This window comes from Haliotis rufescens, unplaced genomic scaffold, assembly GCF_023055435.1.
Source record: "Haliotis rufescens isolate VD_foot unplaced genomic scaffold, xgHalRufe1.0.p SCAF_1, whole genome shotgun sequence".
Classification (NCBI taxonomy): domain Eukaryota; kingdom Metazoa; phylum Mollusca; class Gastropoda; order Lepetellida; family Haliotidae; genus Haliotis; species Haliotis rufescens.
Genome location: NW_025963779.1, coordinates 90672875 through 90688078, shown reverse-complemented (window position 1 = coordinate 90688078; position 15204 = coordinate 90672875). Strand labels below are relative to the sequence as shown.

Sequence of the window (15204 nt, the reverse complement as noted above, 5' to 3'; positions counted from 1 at the left end):
TGTATTGTGACTGGCTGAATCCTCAAAGTAATAATTTACCTCTAATATATATTCATCAAGACAGTTAAGCAAATATATTCATATAAATATAATAGGAAGGATAAAATCAAAGTATTTACTGAGGAAGTGAAATTTATCAGCTATCTGTAATAAACATCGCTGGATATTCAACATTCTTGGACATTTCTAAGGTTCTTATCAGATGCTTGTTGTGTCAACAGTTAGTAGTAGTGAGATGGAACAATGTAACACTTGTCGGTGACTCGTTACAGTCTGGGGTGTTAAGGAACAATGTAACACTTGTCGGTGACTCGTTACAGTCTGGGATGTTAAGGAACAATGTAACACTTGTCGGTGACTCATTACAGTCTGGGGTGTTAAGGAACAATGTAACACTTGTCGGTGACTCGTTACAGTCTGGGGTGTTAAGGAACAATGTAACACTTGTCGGTGACTCGTTACAGTCTGGGGTGTTAAGGAACAATGTAACACTTGTCGGGGACTCGTTACAGTCTGGGGTGTTAAGGAACAATGCTCAACTGTGCCGTGAGTTTTCATTTCCCTTTATACCTACCACCCCGCTTTCATTTTCTACCGACCATGACAAGTGAAGTTGTTGTGTTATATTCTCTATTTTGGATGTGAGAAAAGAAATGTCCAGTGGGCGCGCCACACATGGTTTGCTTCTATTGGTGATTATCTGAAAGAGAAGTACAATTGTGGGACAGCTGTGTACTACACTAGGACATGCGACATGACGTACCCGTCCAAACTCGGAGGCCCATGATACATCCAACTGATTAGATACGGTTGGTGATAAGCGACATATGGAGGTTATGTCGACTGACCTGCCCGGTCGTTTGGGTTCTATACCTGGTTTACTTGTGGGAATAGGATTCTGAAAAGTAGCAAATGTTGATCAAACAATGTGAAAACACACACATTAACATCAGGGAGTGAATCAGTACTTGTGTGATAGCCAAACCATTTGCATGTAATTGGTATCCAGAGTTGTGCGACCTTTTAAGAATGTTAATGTTTAGTAGACTTAGCCTGGAACATTACTACACCAGTGCCACAGGATTACCAGCTGAGGAAATCAGTCAGAGAGGTGGCACCACAAAACTTGAATAGCAAAAACAAAAGTGGTATTAAAAATTATAGTATTTTTGTATCAGTTAAGGTAATTCATTTTTTTAAAATATTTTTTTTATGCTATTATTCTTCTCAGAACCAAAAATATTTGATTCACGTGAAAAGAGAAACTGCAATAAACAATATTTTACATTAATATGTCCCTAAAAGTCCAAGAAAAACTTACAGGCAATGGTGCCATTTTCCCATTGACCCGCACACAGATACTAGGAGGGAAATTGTCCTCTTGTTCACAACTTGTTTCTAGCAAACAAAACCTGCAACAAACATCAACAGTGATATAGGATCAATTTGCGGTAGGTATTCTCGTCACAGTAACTAAATTCAACAATGACATATTTTGCACAGGTAAGTATCTGACCTACCTGAGCTGTACTTGGACTGTATATTCACACTTGGCCCCTGGCCGGAAATCCCTACAATGAGAATATATCAATTATATGTTGGACATGAACAAAGCATAGTGCCATAAAATTTGAGAAAAGCAAGTTTTCAAAAGTAGCCTTGGGACAAGAGTATGATAACAAAGCATGTGCATCAGCACCATGTGGTGGAGAATCTGTGTGTACAAACATGAGGGATTCAGAGGGGGTGGGGGCGAGGCCAGAAAACAGCCATCTGACAATGAATGCTGCCATGTTGGTGCATGTGACTTGTGCCTGTGTGCCACAACATTTCTGCTTCATTTCAACCTGGACTCCAGTGAAATGTGTAACACTTGCTCCTGACTTGCACCCATGACATACAGTGAGTGAGTGAGTGAGTGAGTGAGTGAGTGAGTGAGTGAGTGAGTGAGTGAGTGAGTGAGTGAGTGAGTGAGTGAGTGAGTGAGTGAGTGAGTGAGTGAGTGACCATTATTACAGTTACATCACGGTGTGTCAGCTTAATGTGGGAGGAAAACCCGAAGTGACGCAAGTCTCGGACGTTTAACACTTCGGTGAAACCCATGAGCATGTGTATCATGGTGCTGACAAACCTAGAAACATAATCGAGGTGAACCAGGATTCAAACACACAATCATAGGTTTCTGGCATGCCCATTGTACGCAACTCTGCACAGCGAACTGCAGCGCCCTAGACGACTTGGTCCCCCGTGCCCCCGACATACAGAGAGAATAAGTACAGTGACTTCTGTGACACCTGATGCAGATGCCAGCTTCAACACCCTTTAACCCATCAGGGGTTGGAAGCTACGCTACTGTTCACACTATTCCTCTCATGCCCACCTCAGGCTATTCCACCAGTGGAATGTCCACACGCTCCCCTGAACAAGGATATCACAACAGGCTCTTACATCAGTCTGGTCATCACCGATGTTCAAGCTATTCCATCAGTTTTGTGTTCACCCAACTTTTTTTCTATTCCATCAGCATCAAATCCACCCAACCTATGTTCAGGCTATTCCATCAGCTTCACATCCACCCACCTATGTTCAGGCTATTCCATCAGCTTCACATCCACCCACCTAGGTTCAGACTATTCCATCAGCATCACATCCACCCCACCTATGTTCAGGCTATTCCATCAGCATCACATCCACCCCATCCATGTTCAGGCTATTCCATCAGCATCACATCCAACCGAACCTATGTTCAGGCTATTCCATCAGCATCACATCCACCCAACCTATGTTCAGGCTATTCCATCAGCATCACATCCAACCCAACCTATGTTCAGGCTATTCCATCAGCATCACATCCACCCAACCTATGTTCAGGCTATTCCATCAGCATCACATCCACCCCACCTATGTTCAGGCTATTCCATCAGCATCACATGCACCCCACCTATGTTCAGGCTATTCCATCAGCATCACATCCACCCGACCTATGTTCAGGCTATTCCATCAGCATCACATCCACCCGACCTATGTTCAGGCTATTCCATCAGCATCACATCCACCCAACCTATTTTCAGACTATTTATTCAGTGTCCACCTACCTTGACATGGCAATATCTTGTGCTTGCTGAGGTGTCAGGTGAAAGACAAAGAAGGACTCTTGGAATCTGCCATTGTTCTTTGGAACTGTAAGAAAAGTTCAAACATAGACAAAAACAAACTTAAGGAAAAATATCCACCTGGAGATGTGTCCAAATTCTTATCACAAAAGCACCATAAATTTACCAGGGAGTCATCCCTGAACAGAAACAATCTGACCAAAAAGACCAATTTCTGGAACATACAACCTTTAAAATTGTGGGGTTTTTTCCAAGATGATTAATTTCACCTTCCTAGGTGATTACATCTTTACTCATCAATAATTTACCTCACTTACATCAAAGTCAGAAGGACATATATATTTGATAAGACATTGTGTTATTATGGTACCTGGCCTAAAATACCAAGTGAGTTGACCTGATTTAGCCAATGTACACAAACATCTCTGCAGCAGTTACTGCAACGCAACAATGACTGATTTAACTATTTAACTCACCTAGACTAGTTGGCTTCATCAGTTCAGCAAGGACGTCATAGAAAGGCAGGTGCTTGAATCGCACATCAGGGTGGACGGGTAGACCTGAAGGTGTGGGGTCTGGGTGACTACTTGACAAGTGTTTGTTACTGAAGTCTATGGGACCTGTAACATAAAGAACAGCACATGGTAGACAGTTTCAACCATAATGATCACCTGACCTTGATCACTCACCTGGAGTGAGTGAGTGAGTGAGTGAGAGGGTGAGTGAGTGAGTGAGTGAGTGAGAGGGTGAGTGAGTGAGTGAGTGATTGAGTGAGTGAGTGAGTGAGAGGGTGAGTGGATGAATGAGTGAGTGAGTGAGTGAGAGTTGGTGAGTGAGTGAGTGAGAACGGTTTTAGTTCCAGCTATATCAAAGTGAGGGATGACCCATGTAGAAAATCAAATCCATTTCTTTGCCAAGACCAAGACACTCAACCTCACTTGAAACCTCACCTTTATTCAGTAACAATTCATTTTTTGAATGAGAAAATTTAGTTGCCGTCATTGTCTCTAAACCCTGAAACCCTTTTTAACATTTCTCAGGGGAAGGACAGCATGTTGATTAAATAATGACGCACAATCATTTTCATGACTACAAAAGTGTATGCATGTAAAGTAAAGCGATTTTGTTTTATGCCGCATTTGGCAGTATTCCAGCTCTATCATGGCGGCCTATAAGTAACCTGTTTCTGGTCAGTAAAACTACTGATTGATCAATGTCGACTCACACAGGATTGTCCACTTCAAATAGTTACACTTGACAAAGGACATGTTTGAGGACAAAATGGCCGCTGTCAAACTCAAATTAAGGAATGCAGAAATGATTTGTTTGTTGTTTAACGCCGCATTCAGCAGAAATCCAGCTATATGACGGCGGTCTGTAAATAATCGAGTTTGGACCAGACAATCCAGTGATTGACATCACGGACATCAATCTACGCAATTGGGATAAGATGACATGTATCAACCAAGGTTGTGAGCCTCACCACCCGATCCCATTAATCACCTCTTAAGACAAGCAGTCGCCTCTTACGGCAAGCATGGACTGCTGAAGAATATGAAGTATATGAAAATATGAATATGAATATACATCCACACAGCCACAGTGGTGACATCTCAATAAGTATACAAGGTCTACATCCCGCTGATTACCAGGGTGCTGTTGTACAAAACCACCTCAGCACTACGACAGTCGGAAATCTATGTTCAGGTATGAGAGTTACGATCATCTTAGCACTAAGACCGGTTTGTACAATAGCACCAAGCTGTCTACTGACAGAACGGGGATCGCGCAGTGTGCAGATGGGTTGTATTCTAGTCAGGTAGCAAGTCCTGTGTCACATAATCATACAACAGTTAAAATCATGGAGATCTTGCATCAAAGTATGGACTGAAAGTACTCATTACTTGTTTGGTGTTTGCATGAAACGGCCGTAAGATATCTGCCTTACCAACCCACTTAAAGGGTTACAAAACTCCGCCACAACTATTTAAAGGATTGTAAAATTATCTTGAATACTTACTGACAAGGTCAAACACACTTTGAAAATGGAGCCATACAGACACATACATACTGACACCCCTTTCATGACACCATTGGTTTAATAACATGGGAGACAGCTGTGCGTTCACTTCATAAGCTTGTGAGAATCTCTGGTTCAGGTGAAGTACATAAATCCTTGCATATGAAGGTTATATTTCATATATAGTGGACTCTCCACTTATCAACAGACTTGGTAAAGGCATATTGCAATTTATGATTGATGCTTTAATTCAGAAAAGGTTATTTCTTAGACGTTAAGTTTCTTCTACACAGAATGCCTCATTTATTGAACTGATATTGAGCAACTTGGATATTTCTTCACATTCAACAGCTGTGTTCGTAACAATCCAAATGTAGTGGTCACAAATTTATCTGAGGGAGGAAGGGTAATTGAAGAGTATTGTGAAAGAGTTTATTCTCATCCCTGTTCTATGGGTTATTTAGAACATGGTGATAATCTCAATCTGTGGCCATGCTGGTCTGATGACAGCTAACCTGATGGAAGTTAGAGATGACATTTTAAGCAAGGAAAATGCCAGAAGACAATTCAATTACTGCTGAGTTATAGCGAGACTGTGACACACTATAGTCAATTATGTCTTTTCATAGTCGGCTACCTCGGGCTACACTCCTAATTACTTGATACTCTAATGGGAAAAAGATCAATGTGGCTCTCTATATAATATGTTGATTCCATATTGGTAGTAACTTCACTGGAGAGACAAACAGAAGTCAGGATCATGATGTGCTTCCACATTTACAACAGATGCTAGCAGTAACTTCTTCATACATTGTCACTATTTCTTTTGAGTAAATCATCAAATAGATTTTGAAAGTCCCAGATGATACGGATGGGGTTGTGAGTCTGTGACAATGGGAGTACATTAACATAGCCATCATGATTTACCTATTACACTGTAACACAATAAACCTACTGTATGCAACAGTGCATTCATATCTTGGGGACAAGAATACATTACATTTCCAACTTTCAACAAACAAACAAAACAAAAAAACACACAAATGGGATTATTAGGTAAATTAGGGTTTCTTGTAAGTCAATTTGTTTTTTACACAATTTGAAGTACTAGCTTTCTGGTATATTTTAACTCAATATGGAGGGAGGGTATTTACACCTGCAGCCAGAGTTGAAACTTGGCTCAGCCCATTATTCCAAGTCAGCTCATCTGATGTTCAAGGTATCCCAGGGGCAAGTCAAATTCCAGACTTTTAGGGGTGCCACTCTTCAGGAGAAGAAACGTTTGTTTTGTGAGAAGAGCTGGTTGTTTGGATCCGATATATGTGTTGCAAAAATATAAGGCGTTTTGGGGTTCATTGCAAGATCCCCATAGATTATTAACTCTTAATATTAGGGTTATGAAAAGGACACCATGGCATCCAAGTTTAGTTTAAAAAACGTGGGTTGTATTAAGTGGCTGCGATCCCAGCTTCACCCCTGAGTTGTGATGCACAGAGCTGGAGACAGGACAAGTCACAGGTACATAATTGAACATAAATGACACATTAAGTTAACAGACAAAGTGAGGTAGTGAGGGCTGTCTTGTGCTGCTGCCAGCAGTATTACAGATATATAAAAACATATTAAACAAGTGGTTGAAAGCAAGAGCAATGAGTCAATGACCCACACCGTTGAGAACAATGACACACAATCAGCCAGGTCACAAATCTGAACCACCCAGTCCACATATAAATTAGCTCTTACAACAGGCATGGTAGTCAGGAGCCATTCCCTTCCTAGCATAATAATTTTAACCACATCTAAGAAAAACAACATTTTTACAGCTGACTACAAACATGACAAAATGACATGGTTACCACAATTCCCCTGGGGCTGTGAACTCGTCTAGTAAGTAGGCAGAGATATATTTAACTCCACATGTAAAGTTACAAATGAACAGAAAATATTACTGTATGATGTCAGTTAATCCAATGTCTGCATATCTGCTTACATGAAAATAACCTTGGAAACATAAAGATGACGACTCTATTTTCAACTAATTTCATTTATATTTTCATGTATATCACGATATCCACATGTATACCATCTACTCAACTCTTGATTACACAGTGCTGAGGAGACATAATAAAACACCTTCTGTAAGCTCATTGATATATGCAGGAGAAACACCAGTTTATCCTTGATTCACCAACCACACAACCCAATTACCACAAGCAGAATCTAATCCAGGATAGCAAATTCTTAATTGAAACAAAAAAACAAAAAAACAAATACAAACAATGTATCAGCCTTCGAAATTCACACAAGTCTGCTCGCCTGTGACTACAAATTGTGCCGTGGACAGGTTAAAATCAACTGATCGTAGTCCTCATGGACTACTAGCATAGAGCATGCGGGGGTTATAATTCTGAACCAATTCTCAATGCTTCAATATTGCCACAATTTGGAACTGAATATAACTTACAGTGAACTTGACTAGTCTTAAAAAAACATGAATTTCTCAGGCTATGAATAATATTAATATGTTAATGTCCTTTATTTTTAACACTATCCTGGAGTAGACCCTTTACAAGCAACATACAATGCATACATGATGACAGCATGAAGGGGCTTTACAACAAGAAGGACTGGAAAAGCAAAGATGGTCCCATGAGGACAAGCTTGGTGAAATATATTTCCTGCCTTGTGAAATGAGAAAATCATTGTGAATATGTGTGAGATGAGCTAGTGATAACCATGACCATGACCCTATGGTGACCCTTGACCCAACACAGACTGACCATGATATTGATGATCAAGATCACTCACCTGCAGGGTCAGAGGTGTAAGTGCCGTAACCTGAAATGGATGTTAGGTAAACAATTGTTAATCAATAGCCTAAACATTCAGCTGTCAATGCGACTTTTGTGCAGAAAAAAAACAAGCAAAAACTTAAAACAACAAAACAAAATCAATACACCAATACAAAATGTTGTCTGAGACATCACATGACACCAATTTATTTGGATTAATTTATCAAAAGTGTTTAAATAATGGATTTTGTTTCAAAGTTGAATACCTGTGTCTGTAGCTTAACCCTGAAAAAGTTTCCTTCATTCAGGCCACAACAAATAGCTTCAGAACATACATGTCCCCTCAAGCCTGACAGAGGTACTGAAGACAATCCATCAACACTGATGTTAGAAATAGGCAATTAAGAAAAGACCTACCTACAAGTTACATGATGTTTAAAGAGTGCAAGGTTAACATCCTGAACAAAACAGTTTAAAACAAAGGAAACATATACAAAGTTCAACCTTACTTAGTTGTGTCTGCATAATTCACATTTCAAATACAGATTCACTTTCAAGATAACAGAAAGCCAGATACATGCAAAACACAGGTAAAGAGCTGGGGTGTCATCATTTACTGATGTTTTTGTTGTTGTTTTCACCTGATGACATAATACACCTTCTAATGCATTGATTCGTGTTATAATTCTGTAGCAATCTTCAATTAAAGATGGCAGTTGTATCTGTTGACATTCATTAGCTAATGAAGATTCCATGATGCACAAATGGAGAGTTGCTATTGTCGTGACGTCATCCGTCTAAACAATTCTATTAGGAGTTACGTCCCTGGGTTTTAATGAAATTGGATTAATATGAACATTCTGTGGATTTTCGGTGTTTTTGAGTCATCTTGATTGATATCATCATCATGAGACATACTGACATTCATCAGGAAATGAACAGAGGTGAGCTTGGTCATGTTCATCTTGGCAAGGTCACCTGCTACTATATGTTTCTGACTGGAAAATAATCACCAATGCTGCCAAAATAGCACTAACCTGTGAAGATCCGTAGAGAATAGGTCTTCAGAAACCAACACTTGCCTTAAGAGGCGACTATGCTTGTCGAAAGAGGTGACTATGCTTGTCATAAGAGGCGACTTACTAGATCAGGTGGTTAGACTTGGTTGATGCATGCCATCGTATACTAATTGTTTAGATCGTTGCTCATAATGTCTTGTCCAGACCAGATTATTTACAGACCCCTGTTTATGTCATACAGCTGGAATATTGCTGAGTGCAGTGTAAAAGAACAAACAAACAAACAAACACTTGAAAATGAGATCATCCAATTCCCTCCACTGGTCCTTTTCTAGAATGGGACCAAAGAACCAGAGCTTTTGTCAAACACTGTAATCTCTCCATAATCACTGGATGCTTACACTGAAATATTTATCTTCACTGAGGCCAATATGGCAACCATAAATCATATCTTCAAATGGTGAAATGATACATGAAATACTAACCTGAAACTTATGTTTCTAAAAGTTATTCAAGGATCAATAACTTAAGAATCTTTTTAAATGTTGCATGCCTTTTTCTTAAGCTTTGGAGCATAAACTATGTGAAATACATAATTTCTTTAAGAATAAATGATTTTACAGAGTGGTATTTAATAGAAATTCAGAAATTGGATCTTTTGGACAACAATTTGTAAAGTTATTATGCAATGGTAATTTCAACCATCCAGTGTGCAAAGTTGGATTGCTGTACAAAGCAGATATCATTTCAATGATGTGATCGGTGTTTAATGTGGAAGCATGGTATGAATGTCAAACGTACAATGACTCAGCATAATGATATCGTATAACAACATAATCAAGGACATCAAAGGTCACTGTGACTTTACATACATGTTCTTATTGACCACAACAATAAAACAATTCCCACTTGTATTATAATTTATAGCAGCGCTTGTGGTTTCAGCTTCACTGTGCAGAGCTCTATTGTTTCGGTTTGAGTAGTGAATCGGGCATGTGATGTCACACTTGGAAATTATTTCATGCATGATTTAAAAACACAGAACCATGGATGTATTGTCCCTCTGAATTAACACAAAGACCAAGAGACAAGGCAGTTGCAGTTCACCCGGCTCTAAATCAAAAAGTGAACATCCCTGAGAAAGTAATTTTTAATCAGGAACTAACCAAACATTGCTCAGCAATATATGTAGGCAAAGTTTAAAGTTAATATTGACAGCCACTTTACAAAAGCAAGTCAGCACTGAAAAATGTCTAGTGTTAAAAAGTAATTGATTTAAAAAGAACTTATAACACTTATGAGAAACATGAGATTTGGTGAAATTGGTTCCACAAAATCTAGAGAAACAATCCCTACGTCTACCAAAGTAAATGCCTTAAATGATGCTTTTAAATTTCTTATGTCCATTTTCATGCATATAAAGATTCAAATTTCTAAGCCTTATGATTATTTATCATGTTAATAAATATTTGAAATAGATAAAAACTTGATCACTTTGGACTGATTCAAATAAGGAGATCTTCTGTGATAATAGTAAGACTTTACAGATACTTGTCTTGTAAGTTGTATTGTTGTTGGTACAGTGGTCACCTTGGATCCCCATTTTCATGACAAGGACACCTTAAAATATTTCTGTAAATCTCTGGGACTCTCAAAAAGATTGACCCAATCACTGTTCTATGTCAGCATTAGAAATGGGCACTAGTCTTGTAGTCCTTGCCAAACTGCCCAATTGTAAAGGACTAGTAGAAATTTACTTGTCTAAGGGTTTTGCTATATGTTATCATCATAAGGATTAGTGGACTAAAAAAGGTTAGTTATTTCCTTGTATGTGGAAACCCTGAGCACATACGCCAAGTACGTCATCATAAAATTATCAAGTACAAACATTGCGGAGCTATTTTAGGTATATAGCTTGACAAAATTGTTGCTATGGAAACGGAATTGAAATTAAAATTGAACTGTTTTGATATCAGCCATTTAAAGTTTCTGGTCTTAGATCTAAAGATAAGTGAAGCAAAATATATTCTGCAAACGTCAAAATATTGCAACATGGTAGAAACAAAAGTACAAAAACGATTGGTACTTTTATGAAAATAGCACTCTACAGGTCAAGTTTTATTATCATGTTATATGATGTTCAATAAAAAAATCAGTTAATGATGAACACATTATCTATAATAACTTAAGAAGGCATCTTCATTCTAAACCTAAATAAAACAGACAATTTGACATAAGGTTTCAACTATTAGTATTGTTTTCAATGAAAATATATGTTACATTCCCAACCACAGAACTGACAGACACAGATACTGACTTGCCAACTATCAAGGACACCTTCAGACATGGCTAGTTAGTAACTTTACCTGTCTGCAGTGTTAGAAATTGGCACTTGTCCTGTAGTCCTTGTCAAACTGCCCAATAGTCATGATAGTAAAGGGATCATAGAACTAGTAGAAATTTGCAATTTTCTGAGGGTTTCGCTTCATATGTTATCATCATAAGGACCGGTGACCTGTTAGTTTCTGACGCTGACATGGCAAGGAGTGTTACTTTGGTTATTAGAAAGGAATGCATTGTTGCACCATTACATGGCATTCGAGTATTTGTTGGCCATGGAACAGACAAGACTGATCAATTTGTCAAAATATTGACCTCCAAACAGTACTGCTCATGGGCCTCAACCTCCCTGCTTTGTCATCAACCAGGCAGCCAGAAAACTACAGTAGCCTCCTGAAGACATCAATGGCAGAAGAAGGTATGCTGGCACTATCCCTTAATGAGAAAACTGACAAAGAAACCTGTCAAGATCCAAGTCATACTTCAAACTTGTTCAAAAAGTGACAGATTATAGATCAAGGACAAGAAGCCTACCTAATAGATGCAATTCTCGCACAGACTGACAACCTGTCTAACAATTCCAGGAGATATTATCAAGTTAAGCGACTTATTGGTGCAACACTATTTAAAATTCCTTTCTAGAAAGTCCATGGGAGTTCAAGAGTAAGAAAATGGGAAATAATTATATGCACTGTGAGTGTGAAATTATTCAAAGCGTCTAAAACATAAAAAGTCTATTTATGAAAGCTATCAAGCGTATTTCGTCAGATGCACTGACATCCAGTGTTTATATTATTACCACTATGATGAGAGGGGGACATTTTATATTACTCCTGGTGATTTGTAGATATTTCTTAAAATAGGTATCAGTCTACATGAGTAAAGTGACCATACAAGCTAGCTAATACATTATTGATGTAAAATATTATTGATGCTAATACATCATGTATGATAAATATACTTTCATTCACATGCATCCGAGGCTCTCAGTCAAGCTGTGTTCGAGATGCCCAAGTTGACCAAAGGAAGAGTGTTTTTGATAATATGACCTTGGCGTCTACCAACTTCATCTTTATCAGAAGACCCTTTCCCTTAATTTTGACAAAATAATTTTTTCTTGACACATAGGATTTAGACAAGTGGCTACGGTTGCACAGACTGCTCATCAACTATTCTATTCAGGAACTTTCCCATGTCCAGCTGACTCCAGTGAGGAAGAAAATGATTGTAGCATGGAGAGATATCAAAGATCTCACTGACAATGTGATCAACTGAGCTACCTACTTGGGGCAAACTCAGATGGAGACATACCTAAACTGTTTAGGTGAGATTTATGGTTTGGTTTGGTTTGGTTTGTTTGTTGTTTAACACCGCACTCAGTAATATTCCAGTTATATGACGGCGGTCTTTAAATAATCGAGTCTTGACCAGACAATCCAGTGATTGACATCATGAGCATCGATCCATGCAATTGGCATACAATGATATGCATCAACCAAGTCAGCGAGTCTGACCACCCGATCCTGTTAGTCGCCTCTTACGACAAGCATATTCGCCTTTTACAACAAGCATGGCTTGCTGAAGACCTATTCTAACCCAAATCTTCACAGGTCTATGGAGCTGACAAGATCAAGTATGACAATAATGTGCAACACATCATGGCACATATCTGGAAGTCAATCAAAGCTATTTGCCTGACTGGATCTGAAATCAATGCTGGCAGGCTGTAAGATATATCCTTATTAAAATACTTCTGCTTGTGACTGAATTGATTTTGACTTATTTGTAACTGATATCATTACCAAATGATGTCTGGCCTCGGATGATGTGTTAATTGAGTGAGTTAACTGGATCTTACACCATAGAAAACAACATCACAGTTGCATGCATGATTGAAGTGGCCTTAAAATTACTGATACCATGGAGACTTCAAACATATACAGTGTATTGTTAATTTAGTAATAGAGAGTACACGAACCATTTGTGCTGGCGTTCTGTGTTTCAGTTACTTGTCGGAGGACTTGCTGTATATCTCTTTCCAGTAATGATACAGCATATTCTGGCCTTACTGAGGAAACTGTTGGCATTATGGTAGACAATACCGGTATGGGGAATACTTCCATATGATTGTCAGTATCATAATTCTCACTGGAAGTACTGCATCGGCTTGCAACAGAGAAAAAGCTTTCTTCAGAGAAGGAACCACTGGATATCCTATGTTGAGATATTCTGGCACCGGCCCAATTATAAGAAACAGAATCTCTCCTGGCACTGAAAGGCAGTGAGCTGGAGGAATCAGTGATGGCAGTTTCAGAGGTTGAAACATCCACCTGGTCTGTTCCTGGAGCAGCCGTGTGCCTAACTGAAGGCCAACTCCCAGGCAATGCTTGTACTGTTGTGTAGCTCTCCTCTGTGCTGCTTCCTGAAGGCAATGTGAGTAAAGGCATGCCAGGTGTACTGGCTGACATGTTACAGCCTTCTTCAGATCCTCCCATGCAAGCGCCAACACTTGCACCAGAAGCAGAGGCGACAACTTCAGGCCTATTTCTACCATGCTGACCATCACTGTTTTGTTTAAAACGTGTTGACCGTTCACCACGCGTAAATGTATCAGGTATATTTTCCTTGTCAAGACCAAGTCTTTTCATAATGATACTTGTTTTTGACTTTGGCACTGCTTTTGACTGCAATGCACAAGAGGAATGTTTTTCTTTTCCATGAATATTCTGATTGGTAAGATCCTTCAATGAACTTGCTCTTGTTCCACTTCTTGTCACTACCATCATGAACTTGAAGAGAACAAAGCTGATATGATTACCAACACTCTCTTGGCTTCTGGCCCAAGCAACACTGAGCATTCACTGCCTTGCCCAACACCATCAAGATCTGGCTTGTATTACACAATAGCTGTAACTACCAGTCACATGGGAGTGTCTAGCCAATTGTATTATATAACAAGCCTTGTGCATGTGTTATGTAAGGCTTAGTTATGCGATACAAGTTTGGTTGTCATGACAACATTCTGTCCTCATAGCTTGTCCCAAGAAATGCACCACTGTCACATTAATGTTTAATAAATACACATATTTTTATATATTTTTTAAAACATACAAATGCCTAGTGAGGCTCAGAAGATTGTCTACAAACTAAATATTGCCCTACCATGCATGCCTACGGAGTAATAATTAGTCAATTTTCGAGAAAACACTCAAAATGTTTTTCCACTTTTTAGTGTGTTAAGATCAAGGAAATACACCAAATGTTCTGAGACTGGTAAAACTAATCACTCACCTATTTGAAACATCAACACAATCACAGTGTTAAACATTTAGATTGACACCTTTTGCCAAACACACCTTTTGTCAATATCTCTACTACAACAGCTGGTCCACAATCAATGCACACAGACTTCTCAATCTCAGATTACATTTAAATAGAACATGTGACAGATTGAAATGAATTGATACATTCCATCTTTCAAACTTTTGACAATCAAGTCGTGAAGTAGGTCGTTGACATTTACCACCACTTTTATTTAAATCCAAGAGCATTTTAACTGATAACAGATGAGAACCACAATCAGGGAGAATCAGTGATCCAAAGCCACCATCAACATATCCTAGTATGGCTAAGGGACACAATTCTGCACTTTGACTACTTGGTCACCATCCGTCCCCAGATTAGTGTTAATATTTAAATTCATGAATTCAGAACATTGGATATCATGTCCATGAAAATGGCTGAATCTTGAATCTAGGAACCTCTTATTGATGAAGAAAAATACTTGATTCATTGCATACTGATGATGAATATGTCTAGTATTTGTAATTATTTACAACTAAGAGAATGGTGAACATTTTCAACAACACTCAGATATAAAATATTGTTTTTCTCCTCAATTAGTTATGGACACTTCTAAT

The 15204-nt window shown here is 38.7% G+C and overlaps 1 protein-coding gene across 5 annotated transcripts in view; it reads right to left on the bottom strand.

The window, feature by feature from the left end:
• Positions 1-15204, bottom strand: part of LOC124134167 (E3 SUMO-protein ligase PIAS2-like) — a 40087-nt gene that overhangs the window by 16774 nt on the left and 8109 nt on the right. For 4 of the 5 annotated variants that reach the window (XR_006861062.2, XM_046498866.2, XM_046498867.2 and 1 more), the window contains exons 4-9: positions 7942-7971; positions 3590-3733; positions 3096-3180; positions 1521-1571; positions 1322-1412; positions 764-898 (exon numbers count right to left, since the gene is read on the bottom strand). Coding sequence is in view for 4 of the 5 variants with exons in the window: in XM_046498866.2 (XP_046354822.1) it covers positions 764-898; positions 1322-1412; positions 1521-1571; positions 3096-3180; positions 3590-3733; positions 7942-7971 (536 nt within the window). In the remaining variant the exon portion in view is untranslated. The remainder of the gene's footprint in view (positions 1-763; positions 899-1321; positions 1413-1520; positions 1572-3095; positions 3181-3589; positions 3734-7941; positions 7972-15204) is intronic. The other variant, XM_046498868.2, reaches the window with a different exon arrangement.